The 22,957-nt window shown below is 40.6% G+C and overlaps 1 protein-coding gene across 1 annotated transcript in view; it reads right to left on the bottom strand.

Annotated features, from left to right (window-relative positions):
• Positions 1-22,656, bottom strand: part of LOC123505065 (insulin gene enhancer protein ISL-2B-like) — a 184,930-nt gene extending 162,274 nt beyond the window's left edge. Inside the window, exons 1-2 of the mRNA XM_045256092.1 lie at positions 22,498-22,656; positions 13,857-13,922 (exon numbers count right to left, since the gene is read on the bottom strand). Of these exons, the coding sequence (XP_045112027.1) occupies positions 13,857-13,922; positions 22,498-22,516 (85 nt within the window). The 5' untranslated portion in view covers positions 22,517-22,656. The remainder of the gene's footprint in view (positions 1-13,856; positions 13,923-22,497) is intronic.
• Between the last annotated feature and the right edge of the window lie 301 nt (positions 22,657-22,957).

Below are 22,957 nucleotides of genomic sequence, written 5' to 3'. Positions count from 1 at the left end.
AGGAGAAGGAAGAAAGTAAGGAAAATTTGAAAAGGAAGGCAGTAAAGAGAGAGAAAGGGACGTAGGAGAGAATGAAAGAGGAAGAGAAGAAGGGATGAAGAAAGAAAGTAAAAAAAGAAAGAGAGAGAGAGAGAGAAATTTGAATAAAAAGAAGGAAATGGAAAAGAAAAGAGAGGAAAAGGAAAGTGGTAGAGAGGAAAAAAGAGAAGAGGTGGAGGAAGATGAAATGGAAGAAGAGGCGAAGATAGATAAGATAGACGGAATAAGTGAAGACGAGAGAATAAATGAATAAATGTAGGAAGAAAAGAAAGGAAAGGGAAGAGATAGAAAGAGAGCAGAGAAAGGAGGAAGAATGGAAGGATTTGTGATGATTGTAAGGAAAGGAAGAGAATGGAAGGGGAATAGGAGGAAAGAGAGAAGAGATAGTAGATAGGTTGATGAAAATGGGATGAGATTTATTAAGCTAACGTGGTGGTGGTGGTGGTGGTGGTGGTGGTGGTGATGATGGTAGTGGTGGTGGTGGTGATGGTGGTGGTGGTGATAAAGGCTACAATATTTCCTCCACTTATGAACAGAAGAAACTAAACATCTACAATATAAACACACACACACACACACACACACACACACACACGCACACAAACACACACATACACAGGCTCACATCTCTCTCTCTCTCTCTCTCTCTCTCTCTCTCTCTCTCTCTCTCTCTCACTAAAACATTTTCTGAATTGAGTGATAAACATTTCCACAACTTAACATTTTGACAATATTAAAATTTTTCCGCTATTTACATTTTCATCTTAATCCTTCTAAATAAATGAAAAAGAAAAAGAAAAAAAAAAGATGAAAACTATGACTGGTGAAAATCAGTGAATATTGTAGCGGGGGCTTTCACTCTTCATTTTTCCCTTTAATGGTGTTGTGACCAGCGCCCAGTTTTTTTTATTTTTTTATTATTGCTATTAGTATTATTATTATCATTATTATCATTTTTATTATTATTATTATTATTATCATTATTATTGTTTTTGTTGTTGTTGTTGATGCTGTTCCTGTTGATGGTCTTGTTTTTTTTTTTATACTATTTTCACTGTCATCATCTTTTTCATCATCATCATCATCATCATCATCATCATCATAATTATAGGCAACACCAACTAGCGGCTGAAGTAGTAATAGTGATAGCTACATAGCAGAGAATGGAGAGCAGTAATAGTATGACAATAATCGACACTATTACTACTACTACTACTACTACTACTACTACTACACCACCACCACCACTACCACTAATACTACTACTGCTACTAATACTATTACTAACACTGCTACTACTACTATACCACCAATACTACTACTGCTACCACCACTATTCACTACTATTACTACTATTACGACTACAACTACTACTGTCCACCACCACCACTACCACCATCACCCCCATCACTACTACTACTACTACTACTACTACTACTACTACTACAAATTCACTTTACTCCTATTCTATCTAATTTTCCTTTAACTTTACTTAACAACAATATCAACAGCAAGAGAACACACACACACACACACACACACACACACACACACACACACACACACACACAGATAAGGAATAAGAGCTAATAATATGAAATCGTTCCCTTGCTTCGCCTCGCCTCTCCTCTCACTCCAACACTTCAACACATCCATTATAAAGGCAGCAACTCACTTAAAACTCCCACATTACTTACACTTACGGTATTCTCCTCTCTACTTATTGCCTTTCATCACTCGGAGGGGAAAAAAAAGTAAAATGAGAGAAAAAAAGTGTGTGTGTGTGTGTGTGTGTGTGTGTGTGTGTGTGTGTGTGTGTGTGAAGTGGCAAACCATGTCCTTTCCCAAACACAGCGATTAAAACTGACGGTGATAATTGCCAACAAACAACACCTATTGACGCCTCTGTGTGTGTGTGTGTGTGTGTGTGTGTGTGTGTGTGTGTGTGTGTGTGTGTGTGTGTGTTTTCTCTTGCTCTTGATGTTGTTAACTTAAATAAAGGTGGGAAAAAAACGAAGAGAAAAAAAGGTAAAAAAAAAAAAAGTGTAGAAATATTTGTATCCAGAAGGTGATATTTGCTAATGAGAGAGAGAGAGAGAGAGAGAGAGAGAGAGAGAGAGAGAGAGAGAAATAAATACATAAAACGAAAGAAAAAGAAAGAACACCATCCTTTAAATCTCTCTCTCTCTCTCTCTCTCTCTCAATCACTTCCCGGAAACACATTTATATATCTTTTATGGTCTCAGCAGGTGTTCACTAATCACTAGGTATCGCCAGCATCACACCTGCAATGTATCACTCTCACACCTGCCGTCACTACTATTACCTCGTTACTGGATCACTTTTCACACTTTTATTTACGCTAGTGCTACCAATATGACGTTAATTATCTTAGTGGTGTCTTTAATGCCTAGAATTTATCATTAACACGTATTTTTTTTTTTTCATTTTATTGCAAGAGACAGAGAGAGAGAGAGAGAGAGAGAGATAGAGAGGGATGGAGATAGATAGATAGAGAGAGAGAGAGAGAGAGAGAGAGAGAGAGAGAGAGAGAGAGAGAGAGAGAGAGAGAGAGAGAGAGAGAGAGAGAGAATGGTTGTGTGTGTGTGTGTGTGTGTGTGTGTGTGTGTGTGTGAGACAGCCAGACGTTACCCTACGGAACGAGCTCAGAGCTCATTATTTCCGATCTTGGGATGAGGGTCTGAATGACCAGGCACACAAAAAAAAAAGAAAAAGGTCACAACTCCTCGATTTACATCCAAATAGAAAAATCACTGCAGTAGAATGAAACCAAGAATGACTAGAAAGGTATGAACACACTAATATTTTCATGCGCTGGGGAGATGGACAAAGTTAGAAATAGATGGAATTTTGAACCATCAGTAAAAAAAAAAGGAAAAATGGGATGAAAGAGTGGATATAATGATCAACTCTTGCACTGGAAAGGTGGACAACATTAAAAACAAGTGGAAATCTGTAGCATATAATAGTAAAAAAAAAAAAAAAGATGAAAGATTGGTTACGCTGATGAACTCTTGCACTAGAAGGCTGGAGAGAATCATGAACAAAGGGAAAAATAACAGCTTTTTATCAGGCAAAAATAAAATAAATGGGATGAAAGACTAGATACCCTGATGAACTCTTGCACTAGAAGGCTGGAGAGAATCATAAACGAGAGAAAAAATCAAACCATATACCAGTAAAAAAAAAAAAAAAAAAATAAATAAATAAAAACTGCTTGTAAATCATAAGTAGGAAAAACCACAACTTTTATTAGTAAAGACGAAAAAAAAAAAAATGGGATGAAACTCTTGCACTAAATAGGTGGAGAAAATCACAAACAAGGAGAAAAATCATAGCATTTATTAGAAAAGAAAAGAAAAAATATGGGATGAAAGACTGGATATCCTGATGAACTCTTGCACTAAAAGGCTGGAGAGAATCATAAACAAGAGGAAAAAATCATATCATAAGCAAAAAAGAATGAAAAACTGCATGTACTCAATCAATTCTTGCACTAGAAAGGTGGAGAGAATCAGTAAGAAGCGAAAAGCCACAGCATAACACCAGCATAAAAGGGTGAAAGGCTGAAAATATAGGTCAACTCTTGCATTAGTAAATTGGAAACTGACAGAGAGAGAGAGAGAGAGAGAGAGAGAGAGAGAGAAAAAGGAAAATAAACAAGAGAGTGAAGCTACTGGTTAATCCTTGCATTAGAGAAACGAGAGGGAGAAAAATAAAAAAAAAATCTAAAGAACCATAGCGATTTAGCTTATACAAGTGAAAGGAATGTAAAGAAATAAAAAAAAAAAATACTGGCTAACTCATCCATTAACGTGTAACAAACTAAAAACACGCAAAATTGAAGCCTTTACTAATGAAAGTGAATAAAGGAGAGGAAGCACAAGTAAGCTCACGCATTAAGGAGGTGAAACAAAGCTGAAAGAGAGAATTGCCGCGTTTACCAATGAGAGGGAGTGAAAGAATGGAAACACTGGTCAACTCATGGATTATCTAGATGGATGAAAAACAAATAAGCATAGAGTTACAGGATACATCAGAGAAAAAGGGATGAAAGAGAGCAGATCCTGGCTAACGCGGAAAACAGAAGCACAGAGAATTTATTACAGAAATAGATGAAGTGAAGGTAGTAGTTAACACACACACACACACACACACACACACACACACACACACACTCTCTCTCTCTCTCTCTCTCTCTCTCTCTCTCACTACAAACTGGTATTACTTGTACTACTATTATCACCACGACTACATTATTAAAATTTTTCAAGAAGCGACTGCCCTTTTGTTTTACCTTTTTAATCATTGTAGCTGGATGTGAGATACAGTTCCAGGCATCTACATCATATCTTTTACACACACACACACACACACACACACACACACACACACACACACACACACACACACACACACACACACACACTATCTGCAACATATATTCTGCGACATTCTCATCCATTATTACCATTGCAAATTTGTGCTTTCTTGCATGAATGAGTCTCGTCCTTTTACGGAAATGGCAACTGGTTTTTCTTTCACTTCTACTGCTCTGTGTTGTTTGTTGGTGAGGCAGAAGCAGCGAGCATCAGTAGCGAGTCTGTTACTTTATTCCTGAAGGTGTGTTGAGTAGAAGTACAAGATCAAGAGTTTCAGGTGTATTCGTAAGGCAACATCTAAACTTCCGCTTATGGTGTGAAGTACTAGTATATATTTACAGTGTAGAGGAATAGAAATGTGCTCATCATTAACATTATCTTCATTTCATTTTGTCTTCTTTCTTGCTTTCTTTTCCTTTTCGTTTTTCGTTTTTCACTTTTTTTTCTTTTTTTTCTTTTTTTTCTGTTGTGGTGCTGTGTGTGCTGTGTGTGCTGTGTGTGTGGTGATGAAGTTTGGTGTTGGGGTGCTGTGGTGCTGTGTGTGGTGACATGTGGTGACGTATATTTACAGTGTAGAGGAATAGATACACTTTACACTGTTAGACTGGATATTATGTACGTACATAATTATATTTACTAATGCTTAGCGAGTTTTAACCCCTTCAGTACTGAAACGCATTCTTACAGCGAGTTTTAGGACCTGATTAGACGATTTTATTGACATTAGGAACGGTCTATGGAGGTCAGAAGATTAATGGCCAGAGTCTTCACTGTTTTAATCCCAACATATGCATCTGAACATTCTTGTGAACCTTCATTCCTTATTACTTCTCTCTCTCCGCGTGTCTGACCTTACTGATGGCCGCCTCTTCCTTTATTTATTTATTTATCTTTATACATTTATTTTTTCTTTCGTTTTTATTGCTATGATGTTTTAATAAGTATCTGAATTAATATGGAAACGAGTCGTGGTGCTGAATGGATTAAAGAAAAAAATACAAGACGGCAAACATCGTCACTTCATTCAAGCTAATACAAGTTGCTATTCAAATTTAGACGAAGGAGGAAAAAATATGAGTAAAAGATGATAATAAGAGAATAATGAACTTCCAAATGCTTGAAGGAAAGAAAAACATGAATAAATAAAACACCTTTGGGAGTCAAATGTTGTGTTGTTTTATGTTGATTTGAGTCTTAAAAGGATATTCTTTACATTTGCTATCTCAAAACATGAATTCTGTTATTTTTTTTGACTGATTTAATTGCTCTCTCTCTCTCTCTCTCTCTCTCTCTCTCTCTCTCTCTCTCTCTCTCTCTGATGCATGTTGGATTATTTATGTTTTCGATTATTTTTTGCTGTAATAAACTTGCGTTGCTCCCTCTGAACACTTTCCAAGGCCGACACACACACACACACACACACACACACACACACACACACACACACAGAGACTTGTTGCCGTGGACATCTGACTTTTACAAACATCACGAGTGTTTAGCGAACGTTTAAACAGTTGCAGTGTTTTGAGTTTGTTATGCTCATTAAAAAGAAAACAAATATGCAAGTCAAGGTATTTTTATATGAATAACATCATCATCAACAACAACAACAACAACAAGAATGAGTAACGACAAGTGCAATGATTTTACTACTGCTGCTGCTACTACTACTACTACTACTACTACTACTACTACTACTACTACTACTACGGATTTCTCTTCTTTATTAATCAGCAAGTAGAATAATTACTTATAATTTAAATATACAATTATAACTACAATAAGCAGATTACTCTTTCTAATGCCAAAATAACAACAGCAACAATAACTATTACTACTACTACTACTACTACTACTACTACTACTACTACTACTACTGCCGTAATGGATGCAACAGTTGACCGTTACTCGTCTGCGGAAGGGTTCTCAGTATCACATATCCTCACCATTTCAATTAATTTCATTCTGTTGGCAGCGTTACATATTGTGCTTTGTGAGTAATGCACTGCTAAGGGTGAAATGTTTCAAAGGGTCACGGTAACAAGAATGAACATTAGACCACGTTAGAATAGTCATAATGAAGGGATAAATATTGGAAAGGGTACAAAAGAAAGTGAGAGATAATGTCACTACTACTACTACTACTACTACTGCTGCTGCTGCTACTACTACTACTACTACTACTACTGCTACTGCTGCTGCTGCTGCTACTACTACTACTACTACTACTACTACTACTACTACTACTACTACTACTACTACTACTACTACTACTACTACTACTACCACTGCTGCTGCTTCTACTACTATTGCCATCACCACCACTACTACTACTATAATAATGCCACTATCACCACCTTCACCACCACTACCACCACCACCAACAACATTACTACTACAATAACACCACCACCATCACCACCTCCACCATCAATTACTACATCATAACAACAACAACAACAACAACAACAACAACAAGAACCACTCCCTCACCAGCCTCACTCTTCACGGCACCAGCATTACAGCACAGCACAGCACAGCGTAACACAACACAATTTTCACTCAGCAAAAATCCTTCACTAATAGAACACACATTTCATTCCCGCCAGTAACTTTTTTTTTTGGTAACGTTTCTCACTCGTGATAACACAAAAATTCACACCGCCACTCTACTGCTTCATTATTTCACCCTCTTTTTTTTTTATCCTTCATTTTTTTTTCCTCCTAGTCATTTAAATATTAGTGTGATTTTTCGTTTTTTCTTCAATTTTTTTTTTTTTAACTGGTGAGATATTGTGGTGGTGGTGGTGGTGGTGGTGGTGGTGGTGTGTGGTGCTGAGGTGCCTTCTCTCGTTTTTATCCTGCATGGTGTTAAATTGGATCGTTATTCTTGTGTTTCTTCTTTCTTGGTGTTTATTTAAGTAATGCACTACTACTACTACTACTACTACTACTACTACTACTACTACTACTACTACTATTTCTACTACTACTACTATTACTATTTCTACTACTACTACTACTCCTACTACTACTACTGCTACTGCTACTACTATACTACTAATACTACTGCTACTGCTACTGCTACTACTACTACTACTACTACTACTACTACTACTACTACGAAAAAAAACTAGTAATATTCTAGGCCCTACTACTACTACTACTACTACTGCTGCTGGGTCTGTGTGGCATTGTATTCGTGCATTGGGATTCGAACACTTTCTCAGTCACTCGGTTAAGGATTCGTGTGTCAGTAAGTGCTATTTAAACCTTTAACTGCTTGAAATGTTGTCTTTTAATTACTATATACACGTTTAGACTCTTACGTCGTGTCGAATGCACTTTAAATATTGCTTTAGTCAAATAAATAAATGGGAAAACAAATGAATAGAGATAAAAAAATAAATAAATAAGTTAATCTGGCTAAGTAAGGTTCGTATTCAAACAATTCTCTGCTTCACCTCCACTGCTTCAAAAGGCTTTATCTAAATCAACACGAGTTTTTTAAGGTGTTTTTACGGTTCTAGAGGCAGAGTGACGAGATTTCTACATTATTAGCCTGAGAAACACTCTTAAAAATCCCCCTAATCATCTCCGTGGCCTTGGAAAACTGTCATGGTGAGAAAGCAAAGCGTTTCTGAACACGGGCCTAACACAAATAATTCTTAATGATACACAGGAGTTAATCAAGGACGCCAATAGCGGTCTAATAAATAAATAAAACACAGGAGGATGATTAAGGACGCCCATTGCAATCGAATAAATAGATAAACGAACAAATTCATATATAAAGTTAACCTCCACTTCTTCGCCTCCTTGTTAATGAGTGATGTTTTTAGCAATCCGATAAATAAATAGGCAAATAAATACACAAAATACATACATAAATGAGTTAAGCTTCTGTTTTCTCTTTCGTCTCCATACCAATGAGTGAAGTCCGTGGCAATACATAAGTCAGCCTTTTCAGTACTGGGACGCATTTTTACTACGAGTTTAGGTGTGATTAGACCATTTTGTTTACATTAGGAAGGGTATGTAGAGGTCAGAAGATCATTGGGCGGAGTATTCACTATTCTAATCCCGACATTAAGTTACTGAAGCTGTATAAAATCACCAAATAGTCACCGAAATGAATAAGGAAACACGTCATGGTATTTATTGTTTTTTTTTTTATGTAAGAGTTGAAACTGGGCAAGGGCAACAAAAAATAGATAAAAAGGCCCACTTAATTGCCAGTTCCCTCGCAGGTTAATGAGCCAGAAGAGAGAAAGGGGGCAAACGTCTTGAAGCATGGACATGGAAGTCACAACGAGTAATTATGTAAGAAAAAGACGGAAAAGATTGAATACTGTAATGACATCTTCTTAACCCCTTCAGTACTGGGACACCTTGAGATTTGTGTACGATTAGACCATTTTACTGACATTAGAAAGGGTCTATGGAGGTCAGAAGATTAATGGCCATGGTCTTCACTATCTAGATCCCACACATGAGTTTCTGAAGCTGTATAGAATCACCAAATAGTAAGCAGAATGAATATGGAAACGCGTCATGGTACTGAAAGGGTTAAATGTTCATTCTTCCTACTTGTATGGGAGAAACAGTTTATACACTTGTCTATCTTGTTTTGTCGGGGTAAGGAAAGCAATAGGAGAGATAGAGAAGGAAAGTAAAGAGAAAATTGGGTTTTTTTAAGTATCAGCGTGACGTTGAAGAAATTAGAGAAAGAAATAAGAGAATAAGAGAACAAGGATAATAACAAGAAGGAAAAGAATGAAAGAACAGAAGGAAGGTGGGAGTAATTAAATAAGAGATAAGAGATAGGAGAAAAATTCGGATAACGTTGAACAAATTAGAAAAAAAGAAATAACAGAGGAACAAACGAAGGAAATTAACGAAAGCAGGAGAAAAAGGAAAAAAAAACAATCTCAGCGCTAAAGTTAGAAAAAGAAATATGTTACACAGCACAACGTTAATTAAAACAAATAATTAAACGCAACTAAAATCCCACGAGAAAATAATATAAGTAAGAACAGAACACACACACACACACACACACACACACACACACACACACACACACACACACACACACACACACACACACTATCTCTCTCTCTCTCTCTCTCTCTCTCTCTCTCTCTCTCTCTCTCTCTCTCTCTCTCTCCTTCTCTCTCTAAGACAAGCTGCCACGAGTTTGGAATTATTGTGAAAGCCGTCAAGAGAGAGAGAGAGAGAGAGAGAGAGAGAGAGAGAGAGAGAGAGAGAGAGAGAGAGAGTCATTAAGTGGACAGTCTCTCACCTCGGTACATCCAATCACAGTAAGGACGACCAATGAACGACTTCGGAACGCTGCCCACGACTAGAGAGAGAGAGAGAGAGAGAGAGAGAGAGAGAGAGAAATATGTTGAAGAAAGAATGTAAATGAGTATGATAAATTGTCTCTCTCTCTCTCTCTCTCTCTCTCTCTCTCTCTCTCTCAGGACTGATAACATATAGCGAATTAAATAAATAAAGGAGCAAGAGAACATTGAAAGGTGGAAGAGAGAAACGAAGGAAGGAAAGAAAGAAAAAGAATGAAAGGAATTAGAAGAAGGAAAGGAGAAAAGGAGAAGGAATGATAATAGAAAAGAAAGAAGAATAAAAGATTGAGGAGAAGAGATAGACGGATAAAGAAATAGAAGAGGAGAAGAAGGAATGAATACGATAACAGCAATAATATTAAAGGAAGGGAGGAGCAAGGAAGGAAGAAAAAGAAGGAAGGAAGGAAGGAAGGAAGGAGAGGAAAGGAAAGGCTTCACAATTTTGAGGGAGATAGAAATATAAATAAAAGAAGAAGAGGAAGAATAAGAGAACAATGACAATAACAAGAAAAAAAAGACTGAAAGAAGAGAAAGAGAAAAGGAGAAATGAAAAGAAAAACAAAGAAGAGAAAGAGGAGAAAAGAGGAGAATAAAGGCAGGAGACACAAACACACAAAGAAAGTATGAGGAAAACAAAGAAGAAAAAGAAAGAAAAGGAAGACAGATAAACATAAGAAAGAGAAAAATTATGAAAAAAAGGAGGAAGAAAAAAGGAGGAAAAGAAAATAAATGGAAAAATTCAATAATACGAAAGACAGAAAAGAAGAAGAAAAAGAAGAAGAAGAAGAAGAAAGAAGAAGAAAGAAAAAGAAAGGAAAACAAGCCAATAAAATGAGGAAAAACAAAAAAAAACTAAAGAGAAAAAGGGAAACAACAAGAAGAAAAAAAGAAACAAGAAGAAGAAGAAGAAAATAAAAAGAAAGGAAAAGAAGAAAATGAGGAGAAAAATTAAGAACAAAACAAGAGAAAAGAAGAGAAACAAGAAGAAGAAAATGAAGAAGATGATGATGATGATGAAGAAGAGGAAATAAAAAAACAAAAAAGAAGAAAAGAAGAAGAAAAAACAAAAGAAGAAGAAGAAGAAGAAGAAGAAGAAAAGAAGAAGAAGAAGAAGAAGAAGCCAAGACCAGGAGAGAGAGAGAGAGAATCGGAACGCGTCAGGAGGAGAGAGGAAGGAAGGAAAGGTAAAGGAGGGAGAGGGAGAGGGAGAGGGAGAGAGAGAGAGAGAGAGAGGGAGAGGGAGAGAGGGAGAGGCGTTGAGGCGGCGGTGGACTAATGAATAAACTTGCTGTCTCCGAAATTAATCAAGCTTAATCTCGTCTGTCTTCCTCCTCCTCCTCCTCCTCCTCCTCCTCCAGACAGAAGCAGGAGGAGGAAGAGGAAGAGGAGGAGGAGGAGGAGGAGGAGGAGGAAAAGTTAGAAAAAATACGGTAATTTGAGGATAAAATTAAATATGAAATGCTTAATCAGGTGAGAAAACAGAGAGAGAGAGAGAGAGAGAGAGAGAGAAATAATCAAAGGAGAGAGATATCTAAATAATGTATTAGATAACACACACGCACACACACACACACACACACACACACACACACACACACACACACACACACACACACATTTCAACATATTTTCATTATCTTTACTCATATATGTTAATCATTAAACTACTTATACTTATCTATCTATCGTTCTATCTATCTATCTATCTGTCTGTCTGTCTGTCTGTCTGTCTGTCTGTCTGTCTATTTATCTGTATGTCTGTCTCTCTGTTTATCTTTCTGTCTGTCTGTCTCTCTCTCTATTTATTTATATGTCTGTCTGTCTGTCTGTCTGTCTGTCTGTCTGTCTGTCTGTCTGTCTGTCTATTTTTATCGCATGTATTTTACGCCATATTTTTAGACAGACAGAAAAACAGACAGGCAGACAGACAAGCGTTAATGCAGTGCTGTGTTTCCTCCTCCTCCTCCTCCTCCTCCTCCTCCTCCTCCTCCTCCTCCTCCTCCTCCCTCCATTCCATTCCCTTCCCGTCCATTACTAACAATAACCCACTCTCCCTCTAGCTCCTCCCCCTCCCCCCCACCTCTCTCTCTCTCTCTCTCTCTCTCTCTCTCTCTCTCTCTCTCTCTCTCTCTCTCTCTCTCTCTCGGCACAGATTTTCCTCTCACTCCGTCTCTCTCTCTCTCACAGATCACTCTCTCTCTCTCTCTCTCTCTCTCTCTCTCTCTCTCTCTCTCTCTCTCTCTCTCTCTCTCTCTCTCTTTTCTTCCTCTATTTTATCCTCATTCTTTTCTTCATCTCAATTTATCCTTCCTTCTTCGTATTTCTCTCTCTCTCTCTCTCTCTCTCTCTCTCTCTCTCTCTCTCTCTCTCTCTCTCTCTCTCTGTTTTGCTTTCTTTAGCCCAGGATTACCCAGGCTGCCTCTCTCCCGTCCTCTTGTGAAGTGGCCCAGCTGGTGAGAGAGAGAGAGAGAGAGAGAGAGAGAGAGAGAGAGAGAGAGAGAGAGAGAGAGAGAGAGAGAGAGAGAGAGAGATGTAAGTGAAAATGGAGCAAGAAAGTAAATAGGAAGAGAATGAAAGAATAAAAGAAAAGAAAGTAAATGAAGGGACGAAGGAGACAAGGAAGAGAGAGAGAGAGAGAGAGAGAGAGAGAGAGAGAGAGAGAGAGAGAGAGAGAGAGAGAGAGAGAGAGAGAGAGAGAGAGAGAGAGAAGGGATGATAAGAGGTAAAGGAAAGGGAAGATGAAAGCGCAGGAAGAGAAGAAAGAAGAGAGGTGAGGGGAGTGCAAGAAGACAAGAGAGAGAGAGAGAGAGAGAGAGAGAGAGAGAGAGAGAGAGAGAGAAGGAAGGTGGAAAAATCTCTCTTTCACTTCATTGGGTTTGATCTCCGCCACCGCCGTGTGTGTGTGTGTGTGTGTGTGTGTGTGTGTGTGTGTGTGTGTGTGTGTGTGTGTGTGTGTGTGTGTGTGTGTTCTTATCAATCTACATTCTTACATAAATATAGACATTAGATTTATAGAGACGGGTACATATTCTCTCTCTCTCTCTCTCTCTCTCTCTCTCTCTCTCTCTCTCTAATTTCGTTTTAAAAAGTTTAATTTTGTTTCCTTCTCTTCTTTTTCTTCCTCTACTTCTGTTTTTTCAATGTCCTTACCCCTCTCTCTCTCTCTCTCTCTCTCTCTCTCTCTCTCTCTCTCTCTCTCTCTCTCTCTCTCTCATTCCCTCCCATGGTGACCCTTCTTTTCCTCCTCCTCCTCCTCCTCCTCCTCCTCCTCCTCCTCCTCCTCGTTCTTCTCCTTTTCCTCCTCCCTCTTTCTTTGTAGATGACCCCTTCCTCCCTTTCTCTACTAGTAGGTGATTCTCCCTCCCTCTCCTCCCCATCTCTCTCTCTCTCTGGCCATCTGTCGCCCTAACGTTTTAATCAGCGAGTTAACATTTTAATCACGGGAGCGGCGAGGTGACAAAACTGTGATCGCTCTCCTGAAAACACTGATGGAAGGGGCGGAGGCAACACACGGCGCCTGGAGGGAGGGAGAGTGGGAAGGCTGGAGGGAGGGATGGAGGAAGAGAAAGGATAGAGAGGGAGGGAGGAATGGAGGAAAGAAGGAATGGAAAGGAATGAAGAGAGAGGGATGGAGAGGAAGGGATAAAGGGAGGGAAAGGATGTAGAGGGAAGGATGGAGAGGGAAGGATAGAGAGGGAGGGATGGAGGGAAAGGAAGAGAGGGAAGGCATGAGGGGATGCAGGGAAAGAAGGATAGGAGAGAGGAAGGGTGGAGAGAAAGGAGGGAAAGGAGAGAGGAGGAATGGTGAGAAAGGAGAAGGATGGAGAGGGATAGGATGAAGGGAAAGGATGGAGGGAAAGGATATATGGAGGAATGAAGGAAAAGGATGGAGGGAAAAGAAAGAAGAAATGAATGAAGGGATGAAGGGAAAGAAGGGAGGGAAGGAAGGATGATGTTAACTAAAATGGGGTTGATCTTTCTCGTGATCTCTCTCTCTCTCTCTCTCTCTCTCTCTCTCTCTCTCTCTCTCTCTCTCTCTCTCTCTCACCTGCCTCCATCCTGACAAGGCTGCTCTGCGTCTCGCCGTACTGGTAGCCCTTGTCCCTCGCGGCGACTGTGAGGGAGGGAGGCAGTTAGTGAGAGAGAGAGAGAGAGAGAGAGAGAGAGAGAGAGAGAGAGAGAGAGAGAGAGAGAGAGAGAGAATGATAATGGTGATGAACATTATGTATTCTGGCAACAAAATGACAAAAAATATACAAAAAAGATAAAATGAGATAAGAATAAAAATAGTGATAATAATAATAATAATAGTAGTGTGTGTGTGTGTGTGTGTGTGTGTGTGTGTGTGTGTGTGTGTGTGTGTGTGTGTGTGTGTGTGTGTGTGTGTGTTAAGTAATTAGTCACTCCATCAGTCTGTCAGAGTCGCTAATGATTCGTCTGCAAAGCCAAAAGAAAAGTAAAACCGCTTGTCTCATTCTTTATCCACACACACACACACACACACACACACACACACACACACACACACACACACACACACACACACACACACACACACACTGATAAGGGACATGTGCGCCTTCTTAGCAAATTGATCTCGCAAAAATTATATCTTTGTAGCATTAGATCTTCTTTGTTGAGTTCCTTCCTTATTATTGCTCGTTACTGCTGCTGTCTATTGGTGAACAGTGTGTGTGTGTGTGTGTGTGTGTGTGTGTGTGTGTGTGTGTGTGTGTGTGTGTGTGTGTGTGTGTGTGTGTGACTCAGATGGAAATAAGAGAAACAAATTAACGTTCTCGCTCTGTCTGTCTGTCTGCCTATCTTTCTGTCTCTATCTATCTATCTATTTCTCAGTCAATCTATCTATTTCTTTAACATCCACACGCACGCGCGACAGCACACACACAAACACACACACACACACACACACACACACACACACACACACACACACACACACACGGACACATTCAAATTCATGAGTACCATTAGATTGTTATGAAAATTGATCTGAAACAACAATGATAACAATGATAACAACAACAGCAACAAAAAACAAGAATGCACAGTAACTAATGCTATTACTACTACTACTACTACTACTACTACTACTACTACTACTACTACTACTACTACTACTACTACTACTACTACTACTACTACTACTACTACTACTACTACTACTACTACTACTACTACTACTACTAGGCTAATAATACGAGGTGGATCAATTGGTCAGCAGCGCCACATCTCCCTAAGTGGTATATTGACACCCTGTCTTGAGTGTTACACAAACACACGCCGCGTCATTACAACATTATACCCATTAACACTACCTCACACTACTACTATTACTACTTCTACGGCTGTTATTACTGCTGCTACTACTACTATTATTGTTGCTGCTGGTACTACTACTACTATTACTACTTCTACTACTGCTGCTACTGGTGGTGATGCTGCTACTGCTACTACAATACTACTGCTGCTGCCACTACTACTACAATACTACTGGTGTTGCTACTACTACTACTACTACTACCATTACTACTACAACTACTACGGATTCTACTACTATCACTACTACTACTACTATTATTACTATTACTACTGCTACTACTACTACAATACTACTACTACAACACTACTACTACTACTACTACTACTACTACTACTACTACTACTACTACTACTCATACATGATTAATACCGGAAAAAAAAGAGAATCAGGAATAGAAAAAAATGAACGAGAACTAAATAGAATAAAAAAACAACAACAACAATTTCAGAAATGGAAAAAAACAAACAAAAAATAGCAATACAACAAAAAAAAAACAAAACAAAACACCACCACCACCACCACCACCACCACCACCACCACCACCACCATCACCACCACCACAACCATCACCAATCACACTTGTAGCTAAGGCACACACACACACACACACACACACACACACACACACACACACACACACACACACACATTGTTTACCTTCACCAACAGGGAGGATGTGTGACGTCAGTTTTTGTTTACTTTTAGGGGAGAGGGAGAGAAAGAGAGAGGGAGAGAGAGGGAGAGGGAGAGAGGGAGAGGAGAGAGAGAGAGAGAGAGAGGGAAGACAGGCAATCATGTTCATATTTAATCTATTTTCTTCGCCTTTAGAAAGATGAGCGTGACGGAAGAGAGAGAGAGAGAGAGAGAGAGAGAGAGAGAGAGAGAGAGAGAGAGAGAGAGAGAGAGAGAGAGAGAGACCTACGAAAGACATGCATAGGGAGAAATGACTGATACGGAAAGAGAGAGAGAGAGAGAGAGAGAGAGAGAGAGAGAGAGAGAGAGAGAGAGAGAGAGAGAGAGAGAGAGAGAGAGAAGAGAAGAGAAGAGGAAGAGACAAGAGGAGGAGGAGGAGGAGGAGGAGGAGGAGGAGGAGGAGGAGGAGGAGGAGGAGGAGGAGGAGGAGGCTAACAAGACTTCCGTGACCAGAATATTGTGGTGAAGGAGACAACTCACGCCAAGCCACTTCCTTCCTTCTGCCTGGAGGAGGAGGAGGAGGAGGAGGAGGAGGAGGAGCATTTCGTCACATGATAGAATAGTGATACAGTGAGAGAGAGAGAGAGAGAGAGAGAGAGAGAGAGAGAGAGAGAGAGAGAGAGAGAGAAATGCACATACCTGACATATCCGTAAATAAAGAAAAGAAATAAAAAAAAAGAAATAAAAAAGAAACGAATGAGAGAAACAGAGAACAAATGAATAAAGATAAGGAGAGAAAGAATGAATAAAGAAAAGAGAGAGAGAGAGAGAGAGAGAGAGAGAGAGAGAGAGAGAGAGAGAGAGAGATAAAAGGCAATAAAAGGAGGAAATAAAACAACAAACAGCGAGAAGAAGAATAACAAAGAAAAATTAAAGAAAAACAAAACTTACAAGACTTTATGATGATGTGAGAGAGAGAGAGAGAGAGAGAGAGAGAGAGAGAGAGAGAGAGAGAGAGAGAGAGAGAGAGAGAGAGAGAGAGAGAGAGTTGGTATCATTACAATTTAAGAAAGAATGTGAGAAAATGAGATAAGGAAACTGAAAAAAATTACTTAGAAGCCATGAAGGTTATTACTATTATTACTATTATTATTATTATTATTATTATTATTATTATTATTACTATTATTATTATTATTAGAGAAGAACCAATTTTCAACCGTATAGTCACATGTGTAGTATTAATGAGTTGACAAATAAGATGAAGAGGAAATAAATACAGAAGCGAATAAATAGAAAGAAGAAGACAATGAAAACACGGAAAATTGTAACACACACACACACACACACACACACACACACACACACACACACACACACACACACACACACACACACACACACACACTTTCATATTTTGAGTTATATTATTAAAACAAATGTATAATGATAATAATAACAGCAGCAAGAACAGTAGGAAAAAAATTTAATAATAATAATAATAATAATAATAATAATAATAATAATAATAATAATGACTCAGAAATGTTGTCGCTCATTCTTTCACTCTCATTATTAGCATCCTTCTTATCATCATTTTTGTTGTTATTATTACTACTACTACTACTACTACTATCATTATCATTATTATCCTTATTGACATTACTATTATTATTATTATCATTGTATTATCGTTACTACAGCTACTACTACTACTACTACTACTACTTCTACTATTATTACTACATCTACAACTTTACCACCACCACCACCACCACCACCACAAACACCCACTCTTACAACTATTACTACAATCACTCAACACCACCACCACTACCACCACAACTACTACTACTACTACACTAACTACCACTCCCAACCTACAGAAATCAAACAGATCTCACTAAAAATTAAAGTCTCGGGGATTCGAACCAATTCAGTAAGGTTCGTTTTCGGAAACCTTTGAATCTCTCACCACGACTATTTTCTAAGGCCACAGAGATGACTGGTCGTGTTCTGAAGAGAGTATTTCCTTTCAATTAACGCAGAAATCACGTTAATTTGTCATTACAACCATTAACCCCTTCAGTACCATGCCGCGTTTCCATATTCATTCTGGTGACTATTTGGTGATTCTATACAGCCTCAGAAACTAATGTAGGGGATTAAAACAATGAAGACTCGTGCCATTAATCCTCTGACCACTATAGACTCTTCCTAATGTCAATAAAATGGTCTAATCATACCCAAAACTTATGGTAAAAAATGCGTCCCAGTAGTGAAGGGGTGAAAACCATGAAAAACACCTTTAACGAGATACTTTTCAAATAGTAGAAGTGCCTCGTAGAAGTAAAATGGGAACAGAGCACTCCAAACATGAACTACCAAATGGCTACACACACACACACACACACACACACGAAGCCCGGCGCGACACTCCAGCGACGGCGTGTGTGTCTGTGGTTCGATCCCTTATAAACCTCTTCAGTAATGGGACACATTTTTACCTTAATTTGTGTACGATTAGACCATTTTATTGACATTATGAAGCGTCTATGGAGATCAGAAGATTAATGGCTACAGTCTTCAGTATTTGAATCACCGACAAAAGTTTCTGAAGCTGTAGAAAATCACCAAATAATAAGCAGAATGAATATAAAAACACGTCATGATACTGAAAGGAGTTATACATTTAAGAGTCTTATTTCAGTGTACACAAACTCCATTAATGGTTAGAAATCCCTTTTTTTCCCCTTGATTTGTGAATGGGGATGATAAGTGGGATGAAGTATGAATGAGTATATGCGTGTATGTGTGTAGGTATATTTCACCCCGGTAATTTCTCAAGCAGCGGTTCATACGACGCACTGAGCACTCATACACACGTCATTCACAGTAGTCTCCCCGCTGGCCACTGTTGGAGGAGTCTAAGTATGTAGGTTTTAAACAAGGACTGATGTGTGTAGGTTAATAGTTTCTTGCTTATTCTGTTGTGTTTCTGATACGAGTTATATACTGCATCTCTCTCTCTCTCTCTCTCTCTCTCTCTCTACAAATAATAAATAATAATCTCTCATTTTTCGTTTTTTTTTTTTCTCTTTAATGGCTGCTGTGTTTCATTCTCCACTGTGCTTCGCGTGTTGCCTCAGCCTTAGCTCTCTGATCCGCTGCCTGTCTCCTAAACCTCTTCAGTACCACGACACCTCTTCACATTCCTTCTGCTAAATATTCTGCAATTTTATACAGCTACAGAAACTTACGTGAGACTCTAACCACTAATCTTCTCACCTCCATAGAGCCTTTCCTAATGTAAGAATTATCAAATCACCCCCAAAACTCACGGTAATAATGTGTGCCAGTACTAAAAAGGTGTTAAGAGTATAAAACGGAGCAATTGGTAGAACCCTTGGCAGATCAGATGACTGGAGTGAAGGATAAGTATAAACACAGGGAGTGCGCGCGTAACTCGACATTTCAACCGTGGCAAGTTCAAGGGTGTGTCTCATAATTCTAGTGGCAGTTTAACAGGGAAAAATAAATATGCACGTACTCTTCTCTTACCAGACTTGATGGGAGAAAAAAAAACTGGTGTAAACAAAGGAAGGGAGAAAGTGCAGGCAGTGTTACGAGTTTCTTTCCAATTTTACCTGCTCCTTTTCTTGCTCCAAAAATCTTATTCTTACATTATCTTATCCTTTTCCTCTTCCTGATCATCTTTTTCCTTATGTTCCTCCATCCTTCACCTTCTTCCTGTCTTTCTAAGTGCATGCAGTGTTACAAGTGCTTTTTTTTATTAAGATTTTACGCGTTATTACAATTTTCATGGCTCTGGTGGTAGTTTAACAAGGATTCTGGAACATTAGTGAGTAACAGTGAGAAATGCATGCAGAGTAACGAGTACTTCTTGACATTGATTTAACAAGGATTTCGCAACAACAAGTGAACAGCAGTGAGGGATTTCGCAAGAAGAGTGAGGACGAGATGACTGACTTGGGTGAAGGAAGAAGAGAGAGAAAAAGAGACTAAGTAATATAAGAAGAGGAAGGGCGTGAGTGCTGTGTTATGAGACAATGATCATGAGGACTCACACACACACACACACACACACACACACACACACACACACACACACACACACACACACACACACACACACACACACACACACACACATTCTGGAGTTTTCAATGGTATTTTTTTCTTTTTTTAATGATTTCGATGATGATAACTGACGACGAGATAGATACAAAAAGATAGATAGATAGATAGATAGATAGATAGAGAGAGAGAGAGAGAGAGAGAGAGAGAGAGAGAGAGAGAGAGAGGGGAAGACAAACATCCATGAATCTTTATAGACTTTGCAAAAATAACAGAAAAAAATACACATTCGTCCTTCATACACTGTCTAACTACGACTCTACAAATCACTGGCGTTTATAATTTTCACTACTTCGCTGAGACAAAGAAAAAAAAACGAAAAGAAGAAAAAAACCACGAATAAATCTGTTCACCAATACGTAAAGCAATTCCGATGAGAGAACAAAGCGATTAAAAAAACACAATTCCATATCTTTCGTTCACTTTTCCACTAAGAATACAAGTTTGTGGAATTTTTAAGAGTATATTTTTACGATTCCGGCGAGAGAGAGAGAGAGAGAGAGAGAGAGAGAGAGAGAGAGAGAGAGAGAGAGAGAAAATACATACACGACTCTATCCTCAATCATTAGAAGAGAACAGCACGATTAAGAACACGAGTCGCCTCCTGTCTTGTGTTCGCCGCCACGATGTTACCACGATTCCGACGACAGAGACAGAGAGAGAGAGAGAGAGAGAGAGAGAGAGGAAGACACATATACGACTCTAGCCCCAATCATTACAAGAGAACAGCGCGATTAAGAACACGAGTCCCCCTCCTGTCTTGTGTTCGCCGCCACGATGTTATCACGAGTCGCGGCGCTACGGATGAAAGGAGATACGGTAATTATTATCGAGCAGCATTACGCGGTGTTGTAGTGAAGCAGTGATTGGGACGATACCGGAGATAGCGGAGGGGTGGTGGTGGTGGTGGTGGTGGTGGTGGTGTTTAGTAGATGTAATGTTAGTAGTGGTGATTTGTACTATGTTGTTGTTGTTGGAGTGGTAGTGGTGGTGGTGGTGGTGGTGTTGGTAGTATTAGTTTTATTATTTGTAGTTGTAGTTTTAGAAGTGGTAGTACGTATGTAGCAGTAGTAATAGTGGTAGTAGTAGTAGTAGTAGTAGTAGTAGTAGTAGTAGTAGTAGTAGTAGTAGTAGTAGTAGTAGTAGTAGTAGTAGTAGTAGTAGTAGTAGTAGTAGTAGTAGCAGTAGTAGTAGTAGTAGTAGTAGTAGTAGTAGTAGTAGTAGTAGTAGTAGTAGTAGTAGTAGTAGTAGTAGTAGTAGTAGTAGTAGTGGTAGATTTTCTAGCAGTTGTTCAAGTAAAATGATTCTTTCTTCCAACTACTACTACTACTACTACTACTACTACTACTACTACTACTACCACTACAACTTCGCGGCTCAAGTTTTGCGTCAAAATCCCGATGATGGTGATGACAACGAGGGTGATGAAACGAAGGTGATGGTGGTGGTGAGGTGATCGCCCCGCCGCGGTGGTGATGATGGTGATGAGCATACAGATGGCGGTGGTGTGGTGAAAACTGGTGATGATTGTGATGTGGTGAGGCGATGGTGACAATATTGGTGTTGTAGCTTCATAATGGAGATGATGATGTGGTGGTGGTGATGGTGATGATGGAAGCGGCAGCGATGTGATGATAGCGAGAGTGATGACAGGAGCGGTGGTTGCAATGGGTCACGGTGTAAGAAGTGGTGCAGTGGTGTGGTGGTGACGGGTGGTGACAGTGATGGCCGTGGGTGATGGCGATGGTGGTGGTGAGAGGCTTTACTGGTGGTGGTGGTGGCGGAGGGAGCGGCAGCAATAGTGGTAGGCAATGATGGTAATGGTGGTTGACGGGACGGCAGTGGTGGTGGCGTTAGTATAGGAATAATGGGGTATCCGTGGTGGTGGTGGGGAGGCCTTCGTTGCAGCAGAGGTCGTGGTGGTGTGATTGTGGTGGTGGTGGTGGTGTTGGCGATAGCTGGATGAGACATGTGATGGATGTAGAGGTGGTTGATGTTGGCGGTGATGGTGGTGGTTGTGGTGGTGGTGGTGGTGGCCGCGGTGCCCGGCCCGGCGTGGCCCGGCCCGGCGTGGCCCCGCAGCGCACCTTTAATGGCGGGGCTGCACCGGGTCGCTGCAGACACTCGCTCCTCTTTTCATTAGCGACAATTACTGTGGGATTAATTCGTCCAAGTGCGCGCCGCCCCACCACTCCCTAGCCCGCCGCCCGCCCCGCCCCGCCCCGCCCCGCCCCTGGCCCACAGCCCCCACCCCTGCCTGCCGCGACTGATCAGCGTGTAAGCCAGGCGCGCTGAGGGCAGCAGACTCAGGAGGAGGAGGAGGAGGAGGAGGAGGAGGAGGTGGTGGTGGTGGTGGTGGTGGAGGTGATGGCGGTGGTGCCCGGAGGCCGGTGTCCCGCCCCGCTGAGGCTCCCCAGCAGCACCCCGCTCTCCTCCCCTCGCCGCCGCCAGCACGCCCATGCCCGCGCGCTCTCCTCGCGGGGCCGCATGGCGGGGCGGAGTGGAGTGTGAGGGCGTGCAGGTGAGCGGCACGGCTTGGCCAGGTGTTGCTTCTTACCTTGCGAGGCCGTGGCCATGGTGCCGCGAGACGGGGCCAGCAGCAGCAGCAGCAGCAGCAGCAGCAGCAGCGTGCCGCGACAATTGTCCAGGTGGCAGCACACCAGGTATAAGTTATGTAGTTACGGGAATGCGGGCGGCGCCTCCATACTGCCATCACCGAGTGCAGCGGAACACTGGCCGCCAGACCTGCGCGCCGGGGGTCCGCGGCTTCAGCCAATGGCGCGCCTCGCCCCGCCCGCCGCAGCACGCCCCGCCCTCCGCCGCCTCCCAGAGCCACACACAAAAACCAAAAAAAGACATGAAAAAAGAACAAACCCTCTCTCCACCCAAGCATTTTGCCTCAAATATAATCCCAGCCTCGCTGATTTCGATTAACATATTTTAGGGCATCGGCGGGCACAGCGGCCCGGGCACCGCCGCCACCCCGCCACCCAGACACCCCGCCACCCACCGCCGGG

Source organism: Portunus trituberculatus, chromosome 17, assembly GCF_017591435.1.
Source record: "Portunus trituberculatus isolate SZX2019 chromosome 17, ASM1759143v1, whole genome shotgun sequence".
In the NCBI taxonomy this organism is placed as follows: domain Eukaryota; kingdom Metazoa; phylum Arthropoda; class Malacostraca; order Decapoda; family Portunidae; genus Portunus; species Portunus trituberculatus.
The sequence above is the reverse complement of the archived record's forward strand: the minus strand, read 5'-3'. Positions and strand labels throughout refer to the sequence as shown.